This window comes from Myotis lucifugus, unplaced genomic scaffold, assembly GCF_000147115.1.
Source record: "Myotis lucifugus unplaced genomic scaffold, Myoluc2.0 scaffold_454, whole genome shotgun sequence".
Lineage (NCBI taxonomy): Eukaryota > Metazoa > Chordata > Mammalia > Chiroptera > Vespertilionidae > Myotis > Myotis lucifugus.
Window position 1 is genome coordinate 253,015 of NW_005871502.1, and position 21,700 is coordinate 274,714.

Sequence of the window (21,700 nt, forward strand, 5' to 3'; positions counted from 1 at the left end):
GCATGCGGTGGAGTCTAAGGTTGCATTGGCCCAGGGACAAGAGCATCCCTTTGAACAAAGGTAACTTCTGCTGCTCAGAAGCCATGTGGCGGGGAGCTCTCTCAGGGCCCTGTCTAGCCTTGAGGAGCCTCTGGGGCTGAGGGGCCCGGGGTCGAAGGCTCAGGGCATCAGAGGAGCTGGGCTGCTTCCATGACTGTGGGTGGCTGCCTACTCCCTCTCTAAGGATAACTGTAGAATCAGGCACCGGGGGTCCTGAGGCAGGGAGGGTGGTGAACAACTGCTTCTCACTGTGGGGAGTCTGTGGTCTTCTCAGGGAGCTGCCTGCTGCCCTGACCAGAAGCCCAGAGATATGTGTCCTGTGACCTGGAGCCTGTGGATGTCCATGGCAGGGTCCTTAGAGATGCCTGTTTGGGTGGGGAACTGGGGAGATGGGGGCAGAGAGACAGGCTTGCTGCCAGTCACTTAGGATGCTCAGACTTGAAGTCAGGAGAACTGATGACTTACCAGCTGTGCAGGGCTAAACACCCTCTCTAAACCCAGAAACTCATCCTAGAAGGTGCCTGGGGGTACTCTGGAACCTCCTAGCAACCCCAGATGTGGTGGGTAGAGAGAACCCCAGGGCCATCACTGCCCGGAGAGCCAGGACCATCGAGTCCCGACAGAGATGGGAGATTCCACTTGGGGTTGTCTGGCCTGGGAACATGCTCTTCCCATCCTCAGTCTCACATGTGCAGCTGGGTCAGGATCTCCAGGCAGCTTCCTCCGAACAATTTTTTCATCCATTTCCAGGGGAAGGGCAGGGCAATTAATAACGTGTTTTTCTTCCCTCCTTCTTTCACAGGCCAGATGATGACAACCTCCTCGCCACCATCTGGTCTGCCTTATGTTCTTCACAGAAAACCTAAAGACAAGGGGGGCACCACACTAAGTAAGTGGCAAATTACAAACCAGCATGGCGGTCTCCATCCGGCCTCCCCAAGGACAATAAGGCACAAGGTTCTCTCATTTGCTCAGCTACAGATTTATTTGCTAAAATACTCACATCATGAAAGCTGCACTTGAAAATCTCAGAGCATTTAGTTCTCATCTTATGTGTGTTTAGAATTGTTTACTTATTTTGATAAAGAGGGCTAAGAAAAAAACAAACAACATTCTGATGACCAATTTTAACATTTTTTGTGGCATTTTTTTAGTACTCAGAGACTGTCAATCAGAGAAGGACAAGTTACTAATATCCCTTGAAAATCTTTGGGGACCATGATTTCAGACACTTTGATCCACAAAACAGCCCCTCCCTTTGTCCTATAGCCACTCTTACAACCGTAAATCTACCCTAGAAATTCATAAGCCAGTACGGTGGCTCCCACCCCCCAATCTCAGAGAGATATGTTTCGAGATCCTCAGCAGATGCCTGAACCCACAGATAGTACCCAACCCCACATACATATGTTGTTTCCTACACATCACATGCCTTTTCACTGAACAGAAGCACTTTACAGCTACTCTTTGACACATCTGAATTGCCAGCATCACTACTCTTAAGCTTTGAGGTCATTGTTAAGTAAAATAAGGGTGACTGGAACACAAGCACTGTGATACCACAAGAGTAGATCTGATAACTCAGAAGGTTATCAAGTGACTCCTGGGTGGGGACTGTATACAGTGAGGACACGCTGGACAAAGGGACAATTCACATGCCAGGTGGGATGGAGTGGGTGATGTGAGGTCCCATGACAACTTTAGAACGGTATGCATTTTAAAACTTATGAATGATTTATTTCTGCAATTTTCCTTTTAATATTTTCTGACCACAGTTGACTGTGGGTAACTGAAATCGAGGGAAGTAAAACTGAATAGGAAGGGGAGGGTGGGGAAACCACTGTATTACAGGATGCAGCCCAAGTCCTGAAGTTGATGGTAACCTCACGTGTGCTTTGTGCTTTTCCCCCCCGTCACCTGGTAGGTATGGGACGTCCAGGAACCTTTAGTATTCGTGATCGTCAACAGATGGTGTGGGTGCTGGAGGGAGAGTCATTAATCGCAGTTCCTTCTAGCAAAAGAGTCAAACCTGGTAAGTGACAATGTTTGCCTCTTAAAGGGATACCAGCTCCACTGGGGATGGGGCTGACCTGTATGGCCTCTCCTACTTCTGGCACCAGCTCAGTGTCCACAGGAGAGCAAGAAGGACAAGGCGGTTCCCTCCCGCATAGGAAACTCTGTACCTAGAAATGAGGAGTGAGGGATGGGCAGTTCTCTTTGGCCAAAGAAAATGTCAACAGGAAGGGGTTGTCCATTCAGTCAGGCTGCTTTTCCTCAGAGCTTCTCACCTTTAAATGTCATCCATTGCTACCCATGTCCTCAGATTAAATTCCTTCACCTTCCACCACCAAACTGCACACTCTTCTAGCTTGGTGTCCTCTCCTCTGGTAACAGGAGAATATGTCTTCCTCCTATCAAGAGTCAATGAAGCTGTGGGAAGAAGTCAATGCAACTCAGCTCTTTCCCGCCCCCTAGGATTCAGTGTTTGATCTCATCCCTCTGTTCCCTGCATATCCCACCTTGGTCTATCTATTGGGTCTTTTCTGTCACTGACAAACATGCTCTGATATAATATTTCCAAGCTTAATACTAAAAAGCTCTTCTTGATGCTCACATTTCATTCCTACCATCGTTCTGTTTTCCTATATACAACGTACCATGCTATATGCCAACCACAGGCCAGTGTGATGAGCCCATATTGCCTTGTGAATCTCAAGGTCACGCCAAACGTCATCTAAGTGAAGGAAGCCACAGGATATACAGCCGATTTGGCTCAGTGGATAGAGAGTTCATGCACTGACTGAAGGGTTCCAGGTTCAATTCAGGTCAAGGGCATGTACCCGAGTTGCAGGCTCGATCTCCAGCCTTGGTCAGGACATGTGTGGGAGGCACCCAATCTATGTGTCTCTCTCATATCGATGTTTCTCTGAGTCTCTCCTCCCTCCCACCCTCTCTAAAAATCAATGGGAAAATACCCTCGGGTGAGGATTAACAAAAAAGGTGCTCCTTCCAGCTGAGTGAGCTCCCCTTAAAGAACATTCTTGGAAATCCCACACTACACTTCCACTTAGAGCTCATGGACTACAACTTATGTTTGCTGCAAGTGTGGTGGCGAATTTTATCTTTACTTTGGGGAAACTGGGCTCTGATAGGAAGGAGGGGAAAAGGAAATGGGCTTCCACCACCCATCTCTGATGGAGCAGTTCTACCCCCTGGCTAACTGGGGGAGCCTTCTGGGCAGACCTGGCTGGTCAGCACGGGGCTGCGAGGAGCAACAGAGTGTTGGCAGGACCCCCTTGCTGCCTCCTGGAGCTGATGCCTGTCTCCATCTCCCTATTTCCAGCTACTGTTTTCTCAGTGCCATGCACAGACCCGGACATCTCTAATGAAAAAGGCAGTCCGATATACCTGGGAGTCAAGGAAGATCTGTGTCTGTTCTGTGCAGAAATTGAGGGCCGGCCAACTTTGCAGCTTAAGGTGAGTGGTTGTGCAGCGAATGAGAGAAGTACTGTGAGTTTCAATTTAATTTAATATATTACTGAGTAAAAATAACATTTTTCAACCCTGGATTATTCATTGTAAGGAAACCTGACTTAGATAGTCCCCAAGCCAATACCTGCTCCCGTTGGAATGGGTGTAACACTTACTTTAATGTCAGAGCATCCTCTGAATGCCAGAAAGGACACCACAAAGGCAGTTCAGGAAGGCCAGGACTGCAGCTTCTCCATTCCTCTTCCTCTCCAACTGCCTCCCAGAAACCCTCTGAGATGCCGGGCACTCCCATGTGAGCTCAGGCCACGGCACACGGAGGAGAGAAGGGTAGATTGTGAGTCTGGATGCTGCAGATTTCATGTCTGTGGTGCCTGCACTGAAAGCAGTATTTACAGTCATGAAGCTCAACCTTCTGCTGTGATGGACGCTGCAATGTGCAAACCCACATGAGACTGGGAATCTCGTGATACTGGTCAGAACCTGTAGATGGGTGCCTAGCAGGAGCACCCATGACACAATGAGCCCCACTCTGTTCTGGGAAAGATGGTGTTGTCTCAAAGAATCAGAAGTGCCTGGTGTTGTGGGATCTCAGGGGCAGCCAAGCTGTTGGGAAGTGAAGTGTTGCCTGTGCTGACACCTGGCATCCTCCTCTCATCAGCCATGGTCCTCCCTGTGGGGAAAGCAGTCACTCCTGAGGCTGAGTTAGTTGAGCTCCCTCCTCCCAGTAATCCTCTCTGATAGGCCTCTTTCTGCTCCTAGAAGGAAAGCATAATGAAACTGTACCAGGAGAAGAAGGCACAGAAGTCCTTTCTCTTTCTGCGTGGCATAGAGGGCTCCACCTCCTCCTTCCAATCCGTCGCCTGCCTCGGCTGGTTCATAGCCACTTCCTCACAGGTGGGACAGCCTGTCACCCTCACCAATGACAGGGGCAAAACTTACAACACCAACTTCTATTTCAGTTCTTTGTAGCCTGGGCTGTGGGTGGCTGATTCTGGGACAGAGAACCTGTAGGTCATGGTAAGAGAGACCACCGAGCAGTGATGTCCATCCACAGTCCGCCTCATGCTCAGCACCCAATGCCACCTCCTCTAGACATGCACTGGCACACCATGCCTCCCACGGCCTGTCGTTCCAGTATCAAACCCAAGAGTCACTTTTTATTCCTTCCTGATCTTGTCCTATTATCCACTTTGCTGTCAAGTCTAGTTAAGTCCACATCCCAAATGCTCCTTGTACACAACCATCTCCTATTCTTCCCACCAACCCATGGCCTAGAGATGTGAATTGCAAACATATTTGTTCTTACCACTCTTTCAATACAAATACTATTTATTAATTTTATGCATGTTCATTATAAATATTGGAAATTACTCCCAAAGAGAAATGTAAAGGATAGGATAAATATGAAATAAAAATTTTACATGTTCATACTCATGATAAATTCTTAATACCATCCTATCTAATAACAGACAAGCATGGTAATTAGCTGTACCTCCGCTACCCTTCCCATTGGCTAATCAGGGCGATATGCAAATTAACTGCCAACCAAGATGGCGGCCGGCAGCCAGGCACTGAAGCGAACAGGAGGCTTGCTTGCTTCAGTGACGGAGGAAGCCAAGTTCCCCGCCTGCCGCTGCCGGCCTCTGAGCTTGCAGTTTAAGAGACATTGTTACAATTATAGAAGCAAAAAACCCACAGAAACCTGCTTTCAGTCAGCCGGGTGTCAACCAGCAGGACTGCAACATTGTTTCAATTATAGAACAAACCCAGATCCTTGCTTTCAGCAGCCAAGGTCTCAGAGCTGCAGCCGGGCCTCAGAATTAAAGCCGGCTCTCAGTTCCAGTGACAGCCATAGAAGGTAAATAAATCCCAGAATAAAAAAAAGAAAAGAAAAAAGGAGAGGCTGGGAGCTTCAGTCGCCCGCCAGCCTGAAAACGGCCCTCAGCCCCTCACCCAGACTGGCCAGGCACCCAAGCGGGACCCCCACCCTGAAGGGGGTGTGACCAGCTGCAAACAGCCATCATCCCCTCACCCAGGCTGGCCAGTCACCCCAGTGGGGACCCCCACCCTGAAGCAACAAGATGGTGGCTAATTTGCATACTGAAGGCGGGCGGCAGCAGGCAAGGCTGTCCACAGTCTGGGACCCGGATCTGTGACCCTGCCAGGCGGGGGCAGTGTTTGAGGCTGTCCGTGGTCCCAGTACCCGGATCCATGACCCTTCCCGGCAGGGCAGCAGCTTGCACAGGAGCGGATTGGCTGGGGTTGGGCAGGGCAGGACGCCTGGCTTCTGCCCAGCCCCAGTCACTCTGGGCAGGTGAGCAGCGCAGAGAGCCTCTGGACAGGGGAGGCAGGCCGGTGGAGGGCGACCTGTGCTCCCCACATGGCGGTGGTGACAGCTGTGAGTGCTCCAAGCGGAGCCTGCAGGCTGAGCTGAAGTAGTGCCTGCAGGCCATCAGCACCCAGGAGTGGCTGCTCAAGATCCGCCTCCTGGCCCAGAAGGTGCAGAATCACAGGGACAGCCACCGTGGCGGGCCAGACTGACGTCCTCCTGGCTGCAGCATGGGGGTTTGTGGATCTGCAAAGCCAGAGGCCTCCGGTGTGCACATCCTCCCTGGTGTGCGAACATTCCCCAGCACACTGTCACCCTCCCGCGCCTGCAACAGTTGCAAACCAAGGCGTGCACAAGTTCCCACCGCACTTCCATCACCCAGCATGCCTAACACCCCCACAGGATGAGCACACATCACCTCTGATGCGCTCACGTCCTTTGGAGAGTGTCTGGGTGTTCTGGGTGCTGAGGGTGGGCGCCTGTGAGATGACAGTGAGAGGGCGGAGTGGTGAAGCTCTGTTCCCACGGAGGCCAGTGCAGCTACGAGATCACCTTTGGGGGGTTAATGCAGGTGCTGAGGCGAGAGCAGATGCAGATAGACACACCTGGTGGGCGCAGGCGGCCCTCGCTGAGGTGCCTTCTTTCAGCATTCAAGATCAAGAACCTAGAGGCGGAGAGGAATTCCGTCCTCTCAGTGAAACAGTGGGATAGTCGGGGCTACTGTAGAGGAGGAATGTGCACTTTAGGTGCCAGCACCCATGAGCGAAGGCTGCCCTGACTGAGCCTTGCTTGCTTGGGGCCTAGCGCACTCCTGCCGGGCAGCGGGTGACAGGACGTGCTTTTCTGAATTAATGAGAGAAAACGTTGATTATCCTGCTGCCCACGAAGGTGGAAAGTGAAGTGGGGAGACATGTGGGGAGTGAGCAAGGTTCCCTGTCTGGGGGTTCCAAATCTGCTGTTGGTTTCTATCACCACTGACTAGAGATATACAGGGTGTCCCCCCAAAATGTATACACACTTTGAATACCTACTAATTCCAATGGTTTTAAGCATAAGAAAGAAACAACAATGGAGTTGTTATCTGTTAAAAGTGTGGGCGCAAACAGGGAGTTGGACATTCCCTGAGGGGTCTTAGATTGGAGAGGTTGAAGGCCAGACTGAGGGGCCCCTTTCCCTCCTACCCCAGTGCACGAATTTCATGCACCGGGCTACTAGTCTATATTATAAAAAGCCAGTAACGGTAAAGCCTTAATGCTGCAATGACCAAATGACTGGTCACCAGGAGGGGCATTGAAGGGTCTTGTGGTGTGGTAAGTCTGGGTCTCGCATGATTTCGCGCACTGGGCCTCTAGATAGTTAATAATTTGACACATCTACACTAATAAAAGAGAAACATGGTAATTAGCGTATGACCGCTACCCTTCCCATTGGCTAATCAGCATATCCTTATGCAAATTAACTGTCAGCCAAGATGGCGGCTGGCAGCCATGCACTGAAGTGAGCAGGGAGGCTTGCTTGCTCCAGTGACTGCAGACTCCAACGATCCCCACCTGCCGCTACCGGCCTCTCAGCTGCAACTCTAAGCAACTATGTACTAGGTTGCAAAAAAGAAGCTAAACAAAACCCCAGAAACCGGCTTTCAGTCAGCCGGGCTTCAGCCAGCCAGACCGCAATATTGTATCGATGTTTTCAGCAGTGAGGCCTCAGAGCTAAAGCTGGCCCAGAATAAAAAAAGAAAAAAGAAAAAAGGAGCGCTTGGGAGCTTCAGTCACCCGCTTCCGGAAAACAGCCCTCAGCCCCTCAGCCAGCCTGGCCAGGCACCCCAGTTGGGACTCCCACCCTGAACCAGGACACCCTTCAGGGCAAACCAGCCAGCCCCCACCCGTGCACCAGGCCTCTATTCTATATAGTAAAAGGGTAATATGCCTCCCAGCACTAGGATCAGTGGAGCAGCAAGGATCCAGGCACCGGGATCAGCGTGACAGGGGGCAGCACCCAAACCCCCTGATCGCCCTGTGGCTCTGTGCCTGATAGGGGGGAGCTCCCCAACCCCCTGATCGCCCTGTGGCTCTGTGTGTGACAGGGGGGGGGGCCACAACCTCCCTATCCACCCTGCTCTGTTCGTGACAGGGGAAGGCGCCCCAACCCCCTGATCAGCCCTGCTCTGTGCCTGATGGGGGGAGCTCCCGAATCCCCTGATTGCCCTGCGGCTCTGTGTTTGACAGGGTGCCCGGAATCCCTGATTGCCCTGCCCTGCTCTGTGTGTGACAGGGTGCGGCGCCCCAAACCACCCCCCGCATGGGCCCTGCTCTGTGTGTGACAGGGTAGAGCCATAACCTCTCCATCAGCCCTGCCCTGAGTGTGACAGTGGTGGCGCCCGAACCCCCTGATCAGCCCTGCTCTGTGGGTGATAGAGGGTGGCGCCCCAACCCCCCTCCACGGGCCTTGCTCTGTGTGTGACAGGGTAGAGCCATAACCTCCCCATTGGCCCTGCCCTGAGTGTGACAGGGTGCAGTGCCCCAACCCCCTGATCCGCCCTGCTCTGTGTGTGACAGGGGGCGGTGCCCCAACTCCCCTATTGGCCCTACTCTGTGAGTGACAGGGGGGAGCTCCTCAACCCCCTGATCGGCCCTGCTCTGTGCGTGACAGTGGGGAGCTCCCCAACCCCCTGATCGACCCTGCTCTGTGTGTGACAGGGGGCAGCGCCCCAACCCCCTGATCGGCCCTGCTCTGTGAGTGACAGGGGTTAGCGCCCCAACCCCCTGATTGGCCCTGCTCTGTGCGTGACAGGGGGTGGCGCCGCAACCTCCTCATCGACCCTGCCTTGAGTGTGACAGGGGGCAATGCCCCACCCCCCAATTGGCCCTACCCTGAGCGTGACTGAGGGTGGCATCGCAACCTCCTGATCCGCCCTGCTCTGTGCATGACGGGGTGGCGCCCCAACTCCCCAATTGGCCCTGCTCTGAGCCTGACCAGGGGCTGCACCTAGGGATTGGGCCTGCCCTCTGTCACCCGGGAGCAGTCCTAAGCCAGCAGGTCGTTATCTCCCAAGGGGTCACAGACTGCGAGAGGGCACAGGCCGGGCTGGGGGACCTCTCCCCCCCACCCCCGCGAGTGCACAAATTTTTGTGCACCGGGCCTCTAGTAGTATATATTTTTGTTAAAGGTGAATTGTTAACATATGAATGCAAATTAACAATATGAATGCAAATCAATCCATGTTTCAAAGAATCACTTATATCAGTTGGAATTATTTTTCAGGCAACTTCTTGAAACTCATTGTATTGTCTTTGATTTTACTTTTTAAAGTGGCTGGAAGTAGGTCAGCTATGACACTTTCTTGTTATTTTTTGGAATTTTACTAGAACCTTCAATCACAGTTTCTTTATTGGGATGTTTTTAAGCCCATTGTCCATTTTGTGAGGGTGACTTTAGTTAAAGCCTGTAATGAAATCTACAAATTCACATCACCAATCACATATAAGCTGCAATTTATATAATATCCTGGACATGAATGTGCGTGCAATGGGCTCTCCTCTCAAGAGACCCTGCCCTTCTTTGCACATGACAAGTGTGATCATTGCTAAGTCTGCATTTCTCAGCCAGGCATAATCTGTTCCAAGACCTGTCCTTCTGGCATTACCTCCTGTAGCTTCACTGCCCAGGATTGTTGGGGATAACCCTTGAACCCCACCTTATACCCTGCTAGCCTGCCTTTTCCTCAGTCACTGCTATGCTTTGAGAAGTCATCTCTGCTGCACCAGCCATCTCTCTTGCCTGCTCTGGGACGCCTAGGACACCTGGGGGAGGACACTTGCAGGGACCTGCTTGGCACTCATGCATGCGCAAACAGGAAGTAAGAGGGAGCTGCTCCAGAGGAGACCTTCACCAGTGGGGGATGGGAGTGGGTGGGAAATGCTACCTCTCCCATCACTTGGTGGACAATTCTGAGATGCAATCTATGTACATGGTCCTCAGAGGGTCCCAGCAGGACTTGGTCATAGCTGCCCATGGCAGTGCTGAGCCCAAGAACACATCCTTGCGTTGGCTGCCCTAGATTTCCTGCTTCCATTTTCCCAGCCCCTACTCCTGTTCCCTTCTCATCACCCTGCATGCAAGCCTTGTCTCAGGCTCTGCTTTCTGGTGTAAACTGAGGCTGAGACAGATCTAAAGAGAGCGTCTTTCCTCTACTAGTTACTCTCAACACATCAGCTTTCTTCCTCCAACACCTCCTCTCATGCAAACATCTCAGACACGTTCATCCCTGTGTATCTCACTGCCCATGTCTCTAATATCCCACATGTCTGAAGTGTTGAGAGACCTCTCCTCATCTCCCCAACCAAATGCACTATCTGTCTCCTTTAAGGTCCATAGCATTTTGCCTTCTCACGTGACATTTCTTTTGCTAGACTTTGTGCTCAAGTTTTTCTTCTTGTCTTGGCCCCTTTGCTCTCTTTTCAACCAAATTATCGATACACAGAGGACAGGGATTGTGTCTTTTATGCCTATTTACTCCCCTTATGTGCCAGCCATTGCCTCTTACATAACAGTTTCTCAAAAAATATTGTAAGTGCATCTTTTATTTTCAACAGATACTGGCAATCTGCCTTTTGATGTGGATTTACCAACTTATACTCCCAATGATGTGTTTATCCTTCCTTCCCTGACCAAAACTTACTTTTAAATTAAAAACCATTGTTCATCCAGTGTATAAAGAATATCTTGTTGTTACTGTGATTTGTATGCCCCTGAGTCCTAGTATGCCATTGACTGCTCAGCACATTCTAGTCTTGGCTTCTAACTTCTCCACCAAAACATTTTTTTGAGCATCACCAATGACATCTCTGTTGCCACATCCTGTGGACATTCTGCTGTCCTCATCTTAATTGATGTTGGACAGAGCCTGCTGCTCTGCCTCATTCTTACACTCACATCTAGGGGCTCTGTGACCATCACCCCTAATGTTCCCCAACCCCAGTGGCTTTCCCCTCTCATTCCTCTTCTCCAGTTCCTCCTCCTGTAACTTCAAAAGTTGCAGTTCCTCAGGCCCTGTCTCACCTCTATGCTGCCTCCCTGGATGACATTACCTCTTCTCATGAATGGAACACTGTCCTGATGGATGGAATAGTTTGATCTGGCCCAAGGCTCTTGTTGGAATACCAATTTATGTTGTCCCAGAGCATGCAAATTGAATATGTCCTAAGTAGTACCCTTAATAATTGTCCAACATGCCCACTCCCACACCCAGTTACTCAAGACAGAAACCTAAGACTCATCTTTGATTCCTCCTTTCCCTGAAGCCCTACATCCAACCCATCAAGTCTATCCTCTTTTCCCTAAAGAGGTTTACCTTCAATGTTCACCTCAACTCCACCCATCTCTCTCCAATGTTCCTGCCACCCACCACTGCATATAGAGCAACTGCCATCACTCAACCACTGTTTTTCTCTTTGTAAAATTTAGATGCAAAAATTTCTGGCTTTATCATATGACTGAATTCATTTTTTCCTCTCTCTCTCTCTCTCTCTCTCTCTCTCTCTCTCTTTTTTTTTTTTTTACTGATGTCTGATTTATTTCTACCTTTTAAATAATTAGCTTTTTAGCTTGTTTTGTTTTACATATGGCTTTTAAAATAATTGTTACATTTCACTTTTAAAAGATTTTTTTTAAACTAAGGAATAAAATTGTGGTAAACAATAAATGATAGCTATTGTTGCGTTATTACTAGCATATTTAGAAAATTCAGGAAATCTCTTTAGGACCCATTATCTATGTTTCAAAGTCAAAATTGAGTAGGTTTGAGGGAATATTAGTAACAAGTGTATTCTAGATGCAAATAAATGGTACCCACGTGAACTCATCACCCAGCCAAAGCCAGGACCTTTGGAACCCCTGTATGTTCCTCTTCCATCCGGTCCCCTCCCTCCCTCAGATGTAATTGTCATCCTAAATTTCATGGTTATTATTCCCTTGCATTTTGTTATCCTTTCACCACATATGCGTATCTCCCCAAATAGTTTAGTGCTGCCTGCCTTTACGTTTTATAGAATGAAACCATACTGTTTGTGTTCTTGTACAGCGTGCCTCATGTCCCTGGGTTCACTCTTGGTTACATCATGTCCCTTTGGGTGCTCTGAAGAGGAGACACCACGGTGAGATTAGACAAGCAGTGAATGTGTTGGGAGAAATGCACAGGAAAGATGTAGGAGGGAGGGATCGGGAGGAGGCAGGCAGAGCCTTCAGGCCATAATGCAAGTGGGACACTAGCAATGGGGAAGAGAGGAGTGGGTAGGAACAGCTTCAGGCTGCACTGCAGCTGTGACCACTCTGAGGAAGTCTTGACCTGACTGGCAGGGAGCCCCAGGCAAAGCTTACCTGTAGAGGCTCCTGGTCCCAGGAAGGGCCTGGCTGCAGTGCTGCTGTGCTCAGTCATGGCCTGGGAGCAGCCCAGGGTTGTGGCAGCCTGAGGCTGTAGGCCAGCTCTCCTCTGGGCAGCAGCTTCTCCTAAAGGGAGATCGAAATCGCTCCTGTTTACCAGGAGCTGAGATACAATTCACATACATCATCCTGTAACTTTAACATAAACAATGTGGTGATTTTAGACAATTTTATTTTTTGTGTCCTGGAGATAATAACTTGGGGTTGAAATTTCAGGGCCATCGATGAGCTTCATGAACTTGAATGTCCAACTCTCTCTTCAGGTTTAGGAAATTCTCAGCCATTATATTTTAAAGAAGCTTTCTGCTCCTTCCTCCTCTCTTCAAATTCTAGGTCTTCAAAAATGCATAGATTCTTTTTCTTAGTAGAATTCCATAATTCACATGGGCTTTTTTCACTCTCTTCTTTTTGTTTCTCTGATTGAATAATTTCAAGTGTCCTGTCTTCTAGTCCATTAATTCTTTCTTCTTCTTAATCCAGTCTGCTATTGAATTCTTCAGTTTATTCATTGCATTCTTCAAGTGAAGGACTTCTGTTTGTTTTGTTCTTAATGATTTCTATGTCTTTGTTTATGCATTGCTTTCCTAATTTTGTCTAGTTGTCTGTTGCTAAATTTCTTTAAGAGGATTATTCTGAATTCTTTTTTAGGCAATTCATTGATCTTCATTTGTTTAGGGTCATTCTATGTAGCTTTATTAATTTCCTTTGGTGGTTTTATGTTTCCTTGATTATCCATGATTCTTGTGTCCTTCATTGGTGTCTGCACTTTTGAGGAAGACAGTACCTCTTTCCATTTTTACAGTCTGGCTTCATCAGGAAAAGCCCTTGGCCAGTCAGTCAGCCCATACAGATATTATGGTGGGCTGACTGTGGTGTCTGTGGGAGGGCTTGCTGCTAGAGTCCTTGGATGGGCATATAGGGTTCCTGGGTCAGCATGTGGGCAGGCCTGGTGCTTGGGGCCACAGGGGCTGGCTGGTTTCTGGGTTCATTGGGGGCAGGCCTAGTGCCTGACTGCAGTGGTGGGCCTGGGACCTTTGTCTGTGTGAGCAGGCCTGGATCTTAGGTCTGCAGGGGCCAGTTGGGTACCTGGGACTGCTGGAGGCTAAGCCAACAGTAGTTAGCATATCAATGCAATATTCAGCAGGGCTGAAAATCAGCATAATATTGCTCTGCTGTTGGCCAAATGGCTCAAGGCAATCCCCTAACCTGATAATCCTTTTACTGTTTAACAAACTTTATCTTTGATATGCCTGTGTGCACTCCTAAAGGGAAAATGTGTATTCAATTGAATAGAAGCAAACAGGACCCAGAAGTCAGGGAGCCTCTCCACTAGAGAAAGGTTTCCGCCTGGCCCCCATGCCTTCTAAATTCATATTTCTTGTCTAATGCATTCCTTTGTGTGTGGCCCCAAAGTTTGTGGCAGAGGACTACTGGGGTGAGATGGCATCTGGGTTTACAAAGATTGGCCTGGTACTGGGGCAGGCTGGGAACCTGGGCTTGTGGGAGTTGGCCTGGAGTCTGGGGCCATGGGGGCCATCCTGACACTGGAGTGAGCCTAAAGTGTGAGACTTGTGTGTTGGCCTGGAGCCTGGATCTATGAGGATCATGTGGGACCATTCTGCGGTTGGGTCCATAAAAGCTGGTCTGAAGGCTGGGGCTGTGGAGGCTGACCTGGTGCTGGTGGGTTGGGAGCTCATGTTAATAGCAGCTGCCTGGAGCCTGAGGTCATTGGGGCTGTCTTGGTGCTGGGGAAGGTCATGAGCCTGGCCTGTGGGAGCCAATTTAGAGCCTAAATCTATGCAGGCCTGGCACTGGAGTGGGCTGAGAGCCTGGGTCCATGGGAGCCGGTTGGGAGCCTGGGGCCCCAGTTGTCAGCCTGGCACTGGGGAGTGCTGGGAGTCTGGATTTGTGGGAGCCGGGGGGTAATGAAAGCTGGCCAGGTGTTGAGGTGGGCTGAGAGTCAGGGGGCCAGCCTGGTGCTGGTGCAGGCCTGGTGCTGGGGTCAGTGGTGAAATTGGGTGCTCGTGTTACTCTTTTTTCTGCACAGAGACTATATCTCTTTCCACACTGGGCTGCCCTGGCTTGGGGGAGGATGAAGGAGGTTTTATGAAACTCTTTCCTAACCTCTTCAATGCATTTTTCTTATTCTGTTCTCCACCCAGGTTCTATAATCCCTCACCTAGAATCCTTACCTCCTGTGAAGGCATTATCATATGTGCATAGTTGTTCAAATTAATGTTTCTGGGAGGAAACAAGTGCTAGAAATTTCTACACCTCCATCCTGCTGGTGTCACTCTCTAATTTTCTCTTCTGATGTGAGCTGTCTGTTGCCAAGTGCAAATATTGGCTATTTTATTTTATTTATTATTGTATTATATAGTTCTAGAGCTGCTGTTTGACTATTTCAAATCTGTCATTTTTTTATAGTTTGCTATTCTAAAAATATTTTCATATTTGTCATTTATTTCTTAAACATGGTTAAGATCGTTGTGTTAAGCTCCATGTATAATCATTGCAGAATCCTGATAGCTTGCTTTGTTTGTTTGCTTGGTTTGTTTCCCTTTTTTGTTCCTGTTCTTATCATCTGTTTACTTGTATGCCTTGTAATCTCCAACTACTGCAGCTTGCTCTGTTAGTAAAATTGAGTGGCTGCGCCCTCCTCCAGAGAGATTTTCTCTTGGCTTTTGATAGCAAATGTTTGGCTTCCCTGAAACCAAATACCTTTTGAGAGATCCTGTCTACATCAAGCTTTACTTATGCAAAGTAAAATTGTTGTGAGGGCCTGTGCATGGCCTCAGCCTTCCAGGAATGACTGATTCTCTTGACACCATTGCCTCTCCCCTTGGCTCAGTGCCAAGACAGCCTCAGAGTTTGCAGAAGGTGAGGTTGGTCTAGATCTGGCTTACTTGCCCCCTCCCTGACCCCAGGCAGATTTCTTTCTTGTTGTGGTGTGTGACTAGAGTACTGGCATGGCATGTGCCATATCATCACAGAACATATAGTGGCTTTAATGTCCCTTTATTTGAGCCCCTGATTCTTTAAGTCTGGGAGGGGCCTGAGACTGCATTTCTGACAAGCTGCCAGATGATGCCACTGCTGCTGGTCCATGGACCACACGTTGAATATCAAGGATGTTCATAACAAGGACAACTCCATCTAATAATTTGCTTGTATATGAACACTAATTAAGTTGAATGGTGAAAATGATGCTACAGGAGTTGGGAAGGATTTGTGGGGCTGAGGTGTCTATGTTAGACCTTGACCTGAGTGGTGAAGAAGAGATATGAATGGACTAAGGCAGTGATTTTCAACCTTTTCCATCTCATGCCATACATGAACTGATTACTAAAATTCTGCAGCATACCAAAAAATATATTTTTTGCTGATTTGACAGAAAATAGGTACACTTAAAAAATATATGTATGTGTATATATATATAAAATCTAACATGCAGATAGACCAAACGGCAGAACAACCAAACAACTGGTTGCTATGATGTGCACGGACCACCAGGGGGCACGTGGGGAACATGGCGGGGATTGGCAGCAGGTAGCAGAGCGCAGAACATGGCAGTCATTGGCCGCAGCAGGATGGTGGAGCAGGTGAGTGGGGTCACCAGACCAAGGTGGGTCACCAACTACTGTCATCGGGTGGTTACTGAAAATTCTTTGCTACCCCACACCGCAGTGCCACTGGGTGCTTGCACCTGCTGCTGGCACTCACCCCGCTCACACCTGCTGCCAGCACCTAGTGCTGGCCCCAATCACTCAGCTCTGTCAGCAGGTACGGGTCGTGGCTGCCGGCCCAATTGCCCCTCAGGGCATCTCTACCTCCCCCTGCTCCTGAGGAGCGATTGGCGCTGGCAGCTGCTTCTCACACCCACTGCTGGTGATGGCAGCTGCTTCTCACACCCACTGCTGGCACTGAAGCTGCCACTCGCACCCACTGCCGGAGCCAGCCCTGCTCCCACACGCAGCTGGTGCCAGAGCCACCACTCGCACCCACTGCCGGCGCCTGGTGCCCGCCCCAATCACCCCTGAGGGCTTCATCACCTCCCCCTGCTCCTGAGGGGTGATCGGGGCAGCAGCTGCCATTCAAACCTGCTGTTAGTGCTGGCCCCGCTTGCACCTGCTGCTGGCGCCGGCTCCATGCTGTCAGCAGGTGCAAGAGGGGCTGCTGTAGTCAGCCCCTGGGAGCAGTGGCAGCAGGAGCAGGGCTGCTGGCAGACAGGGAACCAGGGGCCATGGGAGGAGGGGCTAGGTGGAGCATGGAGGATGGGCTGAGACCCGCCGCTGTGCCCACTGCAGCCTCGCAGCCCACAGTTCCTTTTAAGGTACATGAATTAGTGCACTGGGCCCCTAGTACACACACACACACACACACACACACACACACACACAGACGCACGCACGCACACATTAATTTCAGAGAAGAAGGAAGAGAGAGAGAGATAGAAACATCAATGATGGAGAGAACCATTGATCGGCTGCCTTCTGCACATCTCCTGCTGGAACCTAGCCCCAAACCCGGGCAAATGCCTTTGACTGGGATCCAACCAGGGACCCTTTAGTCCGAGGGCTGATGCTCTCTCCACTGAGCCAAACTGGCTAGGGAAAACAGGTATAATTTTTATTTATTCACACCGGATGGCTATTGTTGTGTAGGTTGTTGTCATTTATGTATTTCACAATCTAAAGGAAAAGAGGTCAGTGTCCCTGAGTAAATAGGTATTGCATGTTATAAGAATTCTTATGGTTCACTGGTTGAAAATTGCTGGACTAGGAAATGAAATCCCAAGGTAGATCTAGTTTGGCTACCTGAAGAAAGAGGGGAGACCATAACTACAGACTTTATCCCAACAGAGTCCTTTTCTTGCACAGAGAGAAGTTTTCTTCTTCATATTTGACACAATGTTTCTTCTCAGGGGATTCTATTCCTTGACTATAAAAGATGTCACCTCCATACTAGGGAGCGGTTTGTATAGGCCTTGGGCTATTGAGTATCACCCGTAATGCCTCCTTCCAACCCCATCACTCTGGACTAAGTGCCTGGCCACACAGAGCTCCGTGTGTTTACAGGATGAAATGAGGAATCTGAAAGGACCCTCATGTGGTGTGAATGAGTTTGCATTAATCCCAATGTGTCCTGGATGCTTGCTTCTTAGTGCCCAATGGCAGAACACTGAACCCCTCCCCTCAAGATATCCCAGTGGGTCAGTCCTGTAGAGGGAGCACAGCGGTGATGTCCTAGGCTCCTTCCTAGAGCATGGAAGAGAGCTCATGCTGATGGCCACCTGGGGCTCCTCCTCTTCTTTGGCACAGCTGGATTTTGAACCCTAGTTCTGACTCAGGGACACCTGCTGCACATTAACCTGTGGGGCTTCATGATTTTACACTCCTGAGGAGGAGGCTGTGGGGCCACCCAGGACAAGAGTGTAACGGCCATTTGTGCTCCCCTGCAGCCAGGATCCTGGGGAGGTTATAGGGTGTGAACATGAGGGTGCCTTTATGTGGCCAGGTAGGCTGATGAAGTAGCTCAAAGGTGAAAACTAGGGTGATCCACTGCTGGTCATAGCCAGAAGGCTGGTAGAGACAGTATGGGGTCTGGTGACACATGTGGGGGCCTCACCAGGCCAATTGCTCGGTTAGCTGTCACGTTTGGGGGTCTGCATAGTCTCCTTTAACCTGCACGGTCCAGCAAGGCACACTGCTGTCACGGAAGTCACCTGGCCCGATCACAGATGTGAAAGAACTTTGCCAAGGACACAAGTCTGAAAGTTGCAAAGCCAAATATTGAACACACATCATTTGAATATAAGTTTCTTGCTTTTGACACTAAACAGCTACCTTAGTGTGAACTGTCCCCAAGATAAACCAAGGAACTCATTTAGGAGAGGATCTCAAGAAAGCCAATGATGGGAATTCTAGTGCTGGTCAGGGCTGTGGGCAACTGGGGCAGGGAACCCTCTGAGAAACCCTAGCATGGTCCCACCAGAGGAGGGGTGGCTGGGACACTTACCAACCAGATCCTCTCCCCTTGGTTCAGCAGCCCGGAGAGGTGAGGCTGACAGAGACTGGGCACACCACAGGGGCAGTGAACTCTGACAGCATTGCTCCAGCTTCCTACCTGGAAGACCTACTGTGCATCTGCTAGCTCAGAGCCCTGGAAGCTTTGAGCCAGGCTCCCTTCACCGCCAATCTAGAGAAGTGATCTCGGGGCCACATGGGCAGGGTGCCAGGAGCTGGCCTTGCCAGGAGGTGCCCTGGAGTGGAGAAGCAGCTTGCACTTGTCCTCTGAGGACCTGGAGGACTGTACCCTGGCCTGTTTTGTCCTGGTGTGAGGCTGGCAGAGCATATGCTGCCGCTGGACCAGGAGCGGCAGAAGCTGCACAGTCTCAGGAGGCCCACCCCTGCCTCACCTACTGAGGGCTTCGCTCTTAGGATTAACTTTGCTGTGCGTCATTTTGCAGCATCAGCATCCAGTCCTTGGCCCTGGGGCAGTCCCCTACAGTTTCTTTCCTCAAACTCAAGGCTGATGACTAACTTCCTGGTTTTGCTCTTGAAGGTGTGTTCTGCCCTCCTTGCTCAGGCCTGGTTTGTGACCCTCCTATCACTTTAAGCATTTTTTTAGAATTAGCTTTACACACGTGGGGAAGGAAGGTGGTTCTGCCTTGTGAAGGCCGCTTCATGCACTGGTGCCCGCTGGCTCCTGCTGCCTGAGGCTCAGTGAGCCTTTCTGTGAGGAGAATATCAGCTGCAGCGACCATGACTTGTCATACACCCTGAGCAAGGATTGCTGGGAAGGTGGTATCATCCCAAACTCAGGTTCCTGCAGGCCTCACTACTGGGAGGGGTGGTACAAATAGGGCCTCATGATTAGAAATCACACTCCACACTTCAGTGCATGATGCTGGCACACAACTCACTGAGAAGTAACCGTCCTGTCCTGGCGGGGGCTCTGACATCGCATGGGCTTCCCAGGAACTCACAAGCCATAATTCCATATGCTTTCCAGCCATCGAGAGCATATTGATTTTGAGGACTTATCTTGTCTAACATTTTATGGAACATGGGTCCTTCCCACATAGCAGTGAACTTTGTTCTCTGCAATGTGGCTCCTCAGACATTTAACCCATGTAGTCTTTCCATCACGTTTTTACTTGTCCCCAAGATGTGAAGAAAGATGTTGGGATACTATTTTTCCAAACACAGTGCTGACTCCCAGGGCCCACAGGCGTTGTCCAACCTCCTCCCCCTCTGCTGAGATCTGCCTCCAGCCTCTGAGTGACCATGCTGGTGTCAGAGATTATATTTCTTCCTGGCAACAGCACGACATTCACTGAGCTTTCATCTTTCAGGGTTCCTACAAAATTGTAGAACTGCGTCTCTTCTGCCTTTCCATTGTTGGTCATTTCCCTAGAGTTGTGGACACAGAGGAGAGTGGAAGGGGCTCTATTAATAACTACACCAGAGTGATGGGCACCGACTTGGGTGCTCTTGGGCCAACTGGGGTATATGGCCTCCTGGGTACAAGGCTGGAAACATGTCAAGTTCTCCCCAGAAGTCCCTCCTCACACCTGGCATTGGCCAAGGAGCCAAGGTGGGCCCAGAGTTCTCTCCAGTTGGAAACAAAGCTGCTAGTCTCCCCTACTTGTCTGAGAGGTTCTCCCAGGGCACTTCAGCCCTGACATGGGGTGGAAGAGCATCCCTAGTTCCTTACCACAATTCCCTTTTTCTCCTCCCAGTTTTTCTGTTACTCATGGGGACACTTCATTCAGTCCTTTGTATATTCAACAAATATTAATGAATTCTAATAATGGACCAGACACCATTACTGACAAAGCACATAGTTACTGAGACAGAAAAGTGCCCTAGCCTGATGGAGTTGGCATGTAGGTGATAAGATCATATGTGCATTTTAATTTGCATCTCTCTGATGATCAGTGATGTTGAACAACTTTTCATGTGTCTATTGGCCATCTATATGTTCTCTTTTGAGAAGTGTCTATTCAGATCATTTGCCTGTTTTTTAAATTGTATTGTCTTCTTGGTGTTGAGTTGTATAACTTTTTTATATTTTTTGGAAATGAACCCCTTATCAGATGTGTCATATTCATCCATGCAGTGGGGTGAGTTTTTATTTTGTTGATGGTTTCTTCTGCTGTACAAAAGTTTATATCACCTCATGCCTGTCAGAATGGCTATCATCAACAAATCAACAAGCAACAAGTGTGGCACGTGTGGAAGGCAACCAAGAGATGTTTCTCACACTGATGTTTCTCTCTTAAAAAAAAATTTTTTTTTTAATGGAACTATCTTTTGACCCAGTGATCCCACTTCTGGGAATATCTCTGAAACACAAAACACTAATTCAAAGGTATATATGCACCCCTATGTTCATTGTAGCATTATTTATAGAGGCCAAGATCTGGAAACAGCCCAAGTGCTATAGATGAGTGGATAAAAAAGTGGTGAAACATTTACATCTTGGAATACTACTTGGCCATAATAATGAATAAAGTCTTACCATTTGTGACAGCATGGATGCACCTGGAAATTATTACTCTAAGTGAAACAAGCCAGTCGGAAAAAGACAAATACCATATATTCTCACTTATATGTGGAATCTAATCAACAAAATAATTTAACAAACAAAATAGAAATGAAAGCATAGATACACAGAACAGACTGACAGCTGTCAGAGGGGAGGAACTTGGTGAAAAAGGTAAAGGGATTAAGTAAGAAAAAATATAGAGATATGACACATAGATACAGACAACAGTATGGTGATAGTGCAGCTGGAGCAGGGAGTCAAAGGGGCAGGGGCAGGGGCAGGGGCAGGGGCAGGGGCAGGGGCAGGGGCAGAGGTGGGCCATGCAGACGGATTCAGTTACTACTCTGGGTGTGATGAAGCCATTTGAGAGTTCTGACAGGGCAGTAATATGACCACACGACACCTTTGACCCTGATGTTGGCCGGTGGACATTTCACTCCTCGGGTGAGAACAGAGGCAGGGAGACCAGGGAGGGGCTATGGCAGTATCTGGGGAGAGAGTGAACAGTGGATTTCAGAGAACAGAACTGAAGCCCGTGGTTGTGAGTTTACATGGAGGCACATTTTGGCAGAGAACGAGCAGGATTTTTTAACATTTAGGGCTGACCGACAATATTGGGCTTCAAGGGTAATGATTCCCTTCCATGCCATTGCTGAGGCCGAGTCTGATCCCAGTCAGAGCTGAGAAGCCACAGGCCTCCCAGGTCCCTCTGGCCCAACAGTCAGTCCCCTGCATTGGACATAGTGCAGGTTTCAGCACCCACTATGGGTCACAGGCACACATCTCACCTGCTGGAAACACCACGAAGTGGTTAAGAACAGAGACATCTGGCTTGTAACTTGATGATGT

At 49.3% G+C, this 21,700-nt stretch overlaps 1 protein-coding gene across 1 annotated transcript; it reads left to right on the top strand.

The window, feature by feature from the left end:
• Positions 1-851: 851 nt before the first annotated feature.
• On the top strand, positions 852-9,917 carry LOC102432366 (interleukin-36 beta-like). Its single transcript, XM_023744359.1, is given in 6 exon segments — positions 852-928; positions 1,964-2,071; positions 3,383-3,516; positions 4,291-4,489; positions 9,656-9,709; positions 9,712-9,917. Coding segments are annotated over 5 exon segments (699 nt in total). The 5' UTR covers positions 852-928; positions 1,964-1,965.
• Positions 9,918-21,700: the final 11,783 nt, after the last annotated feature.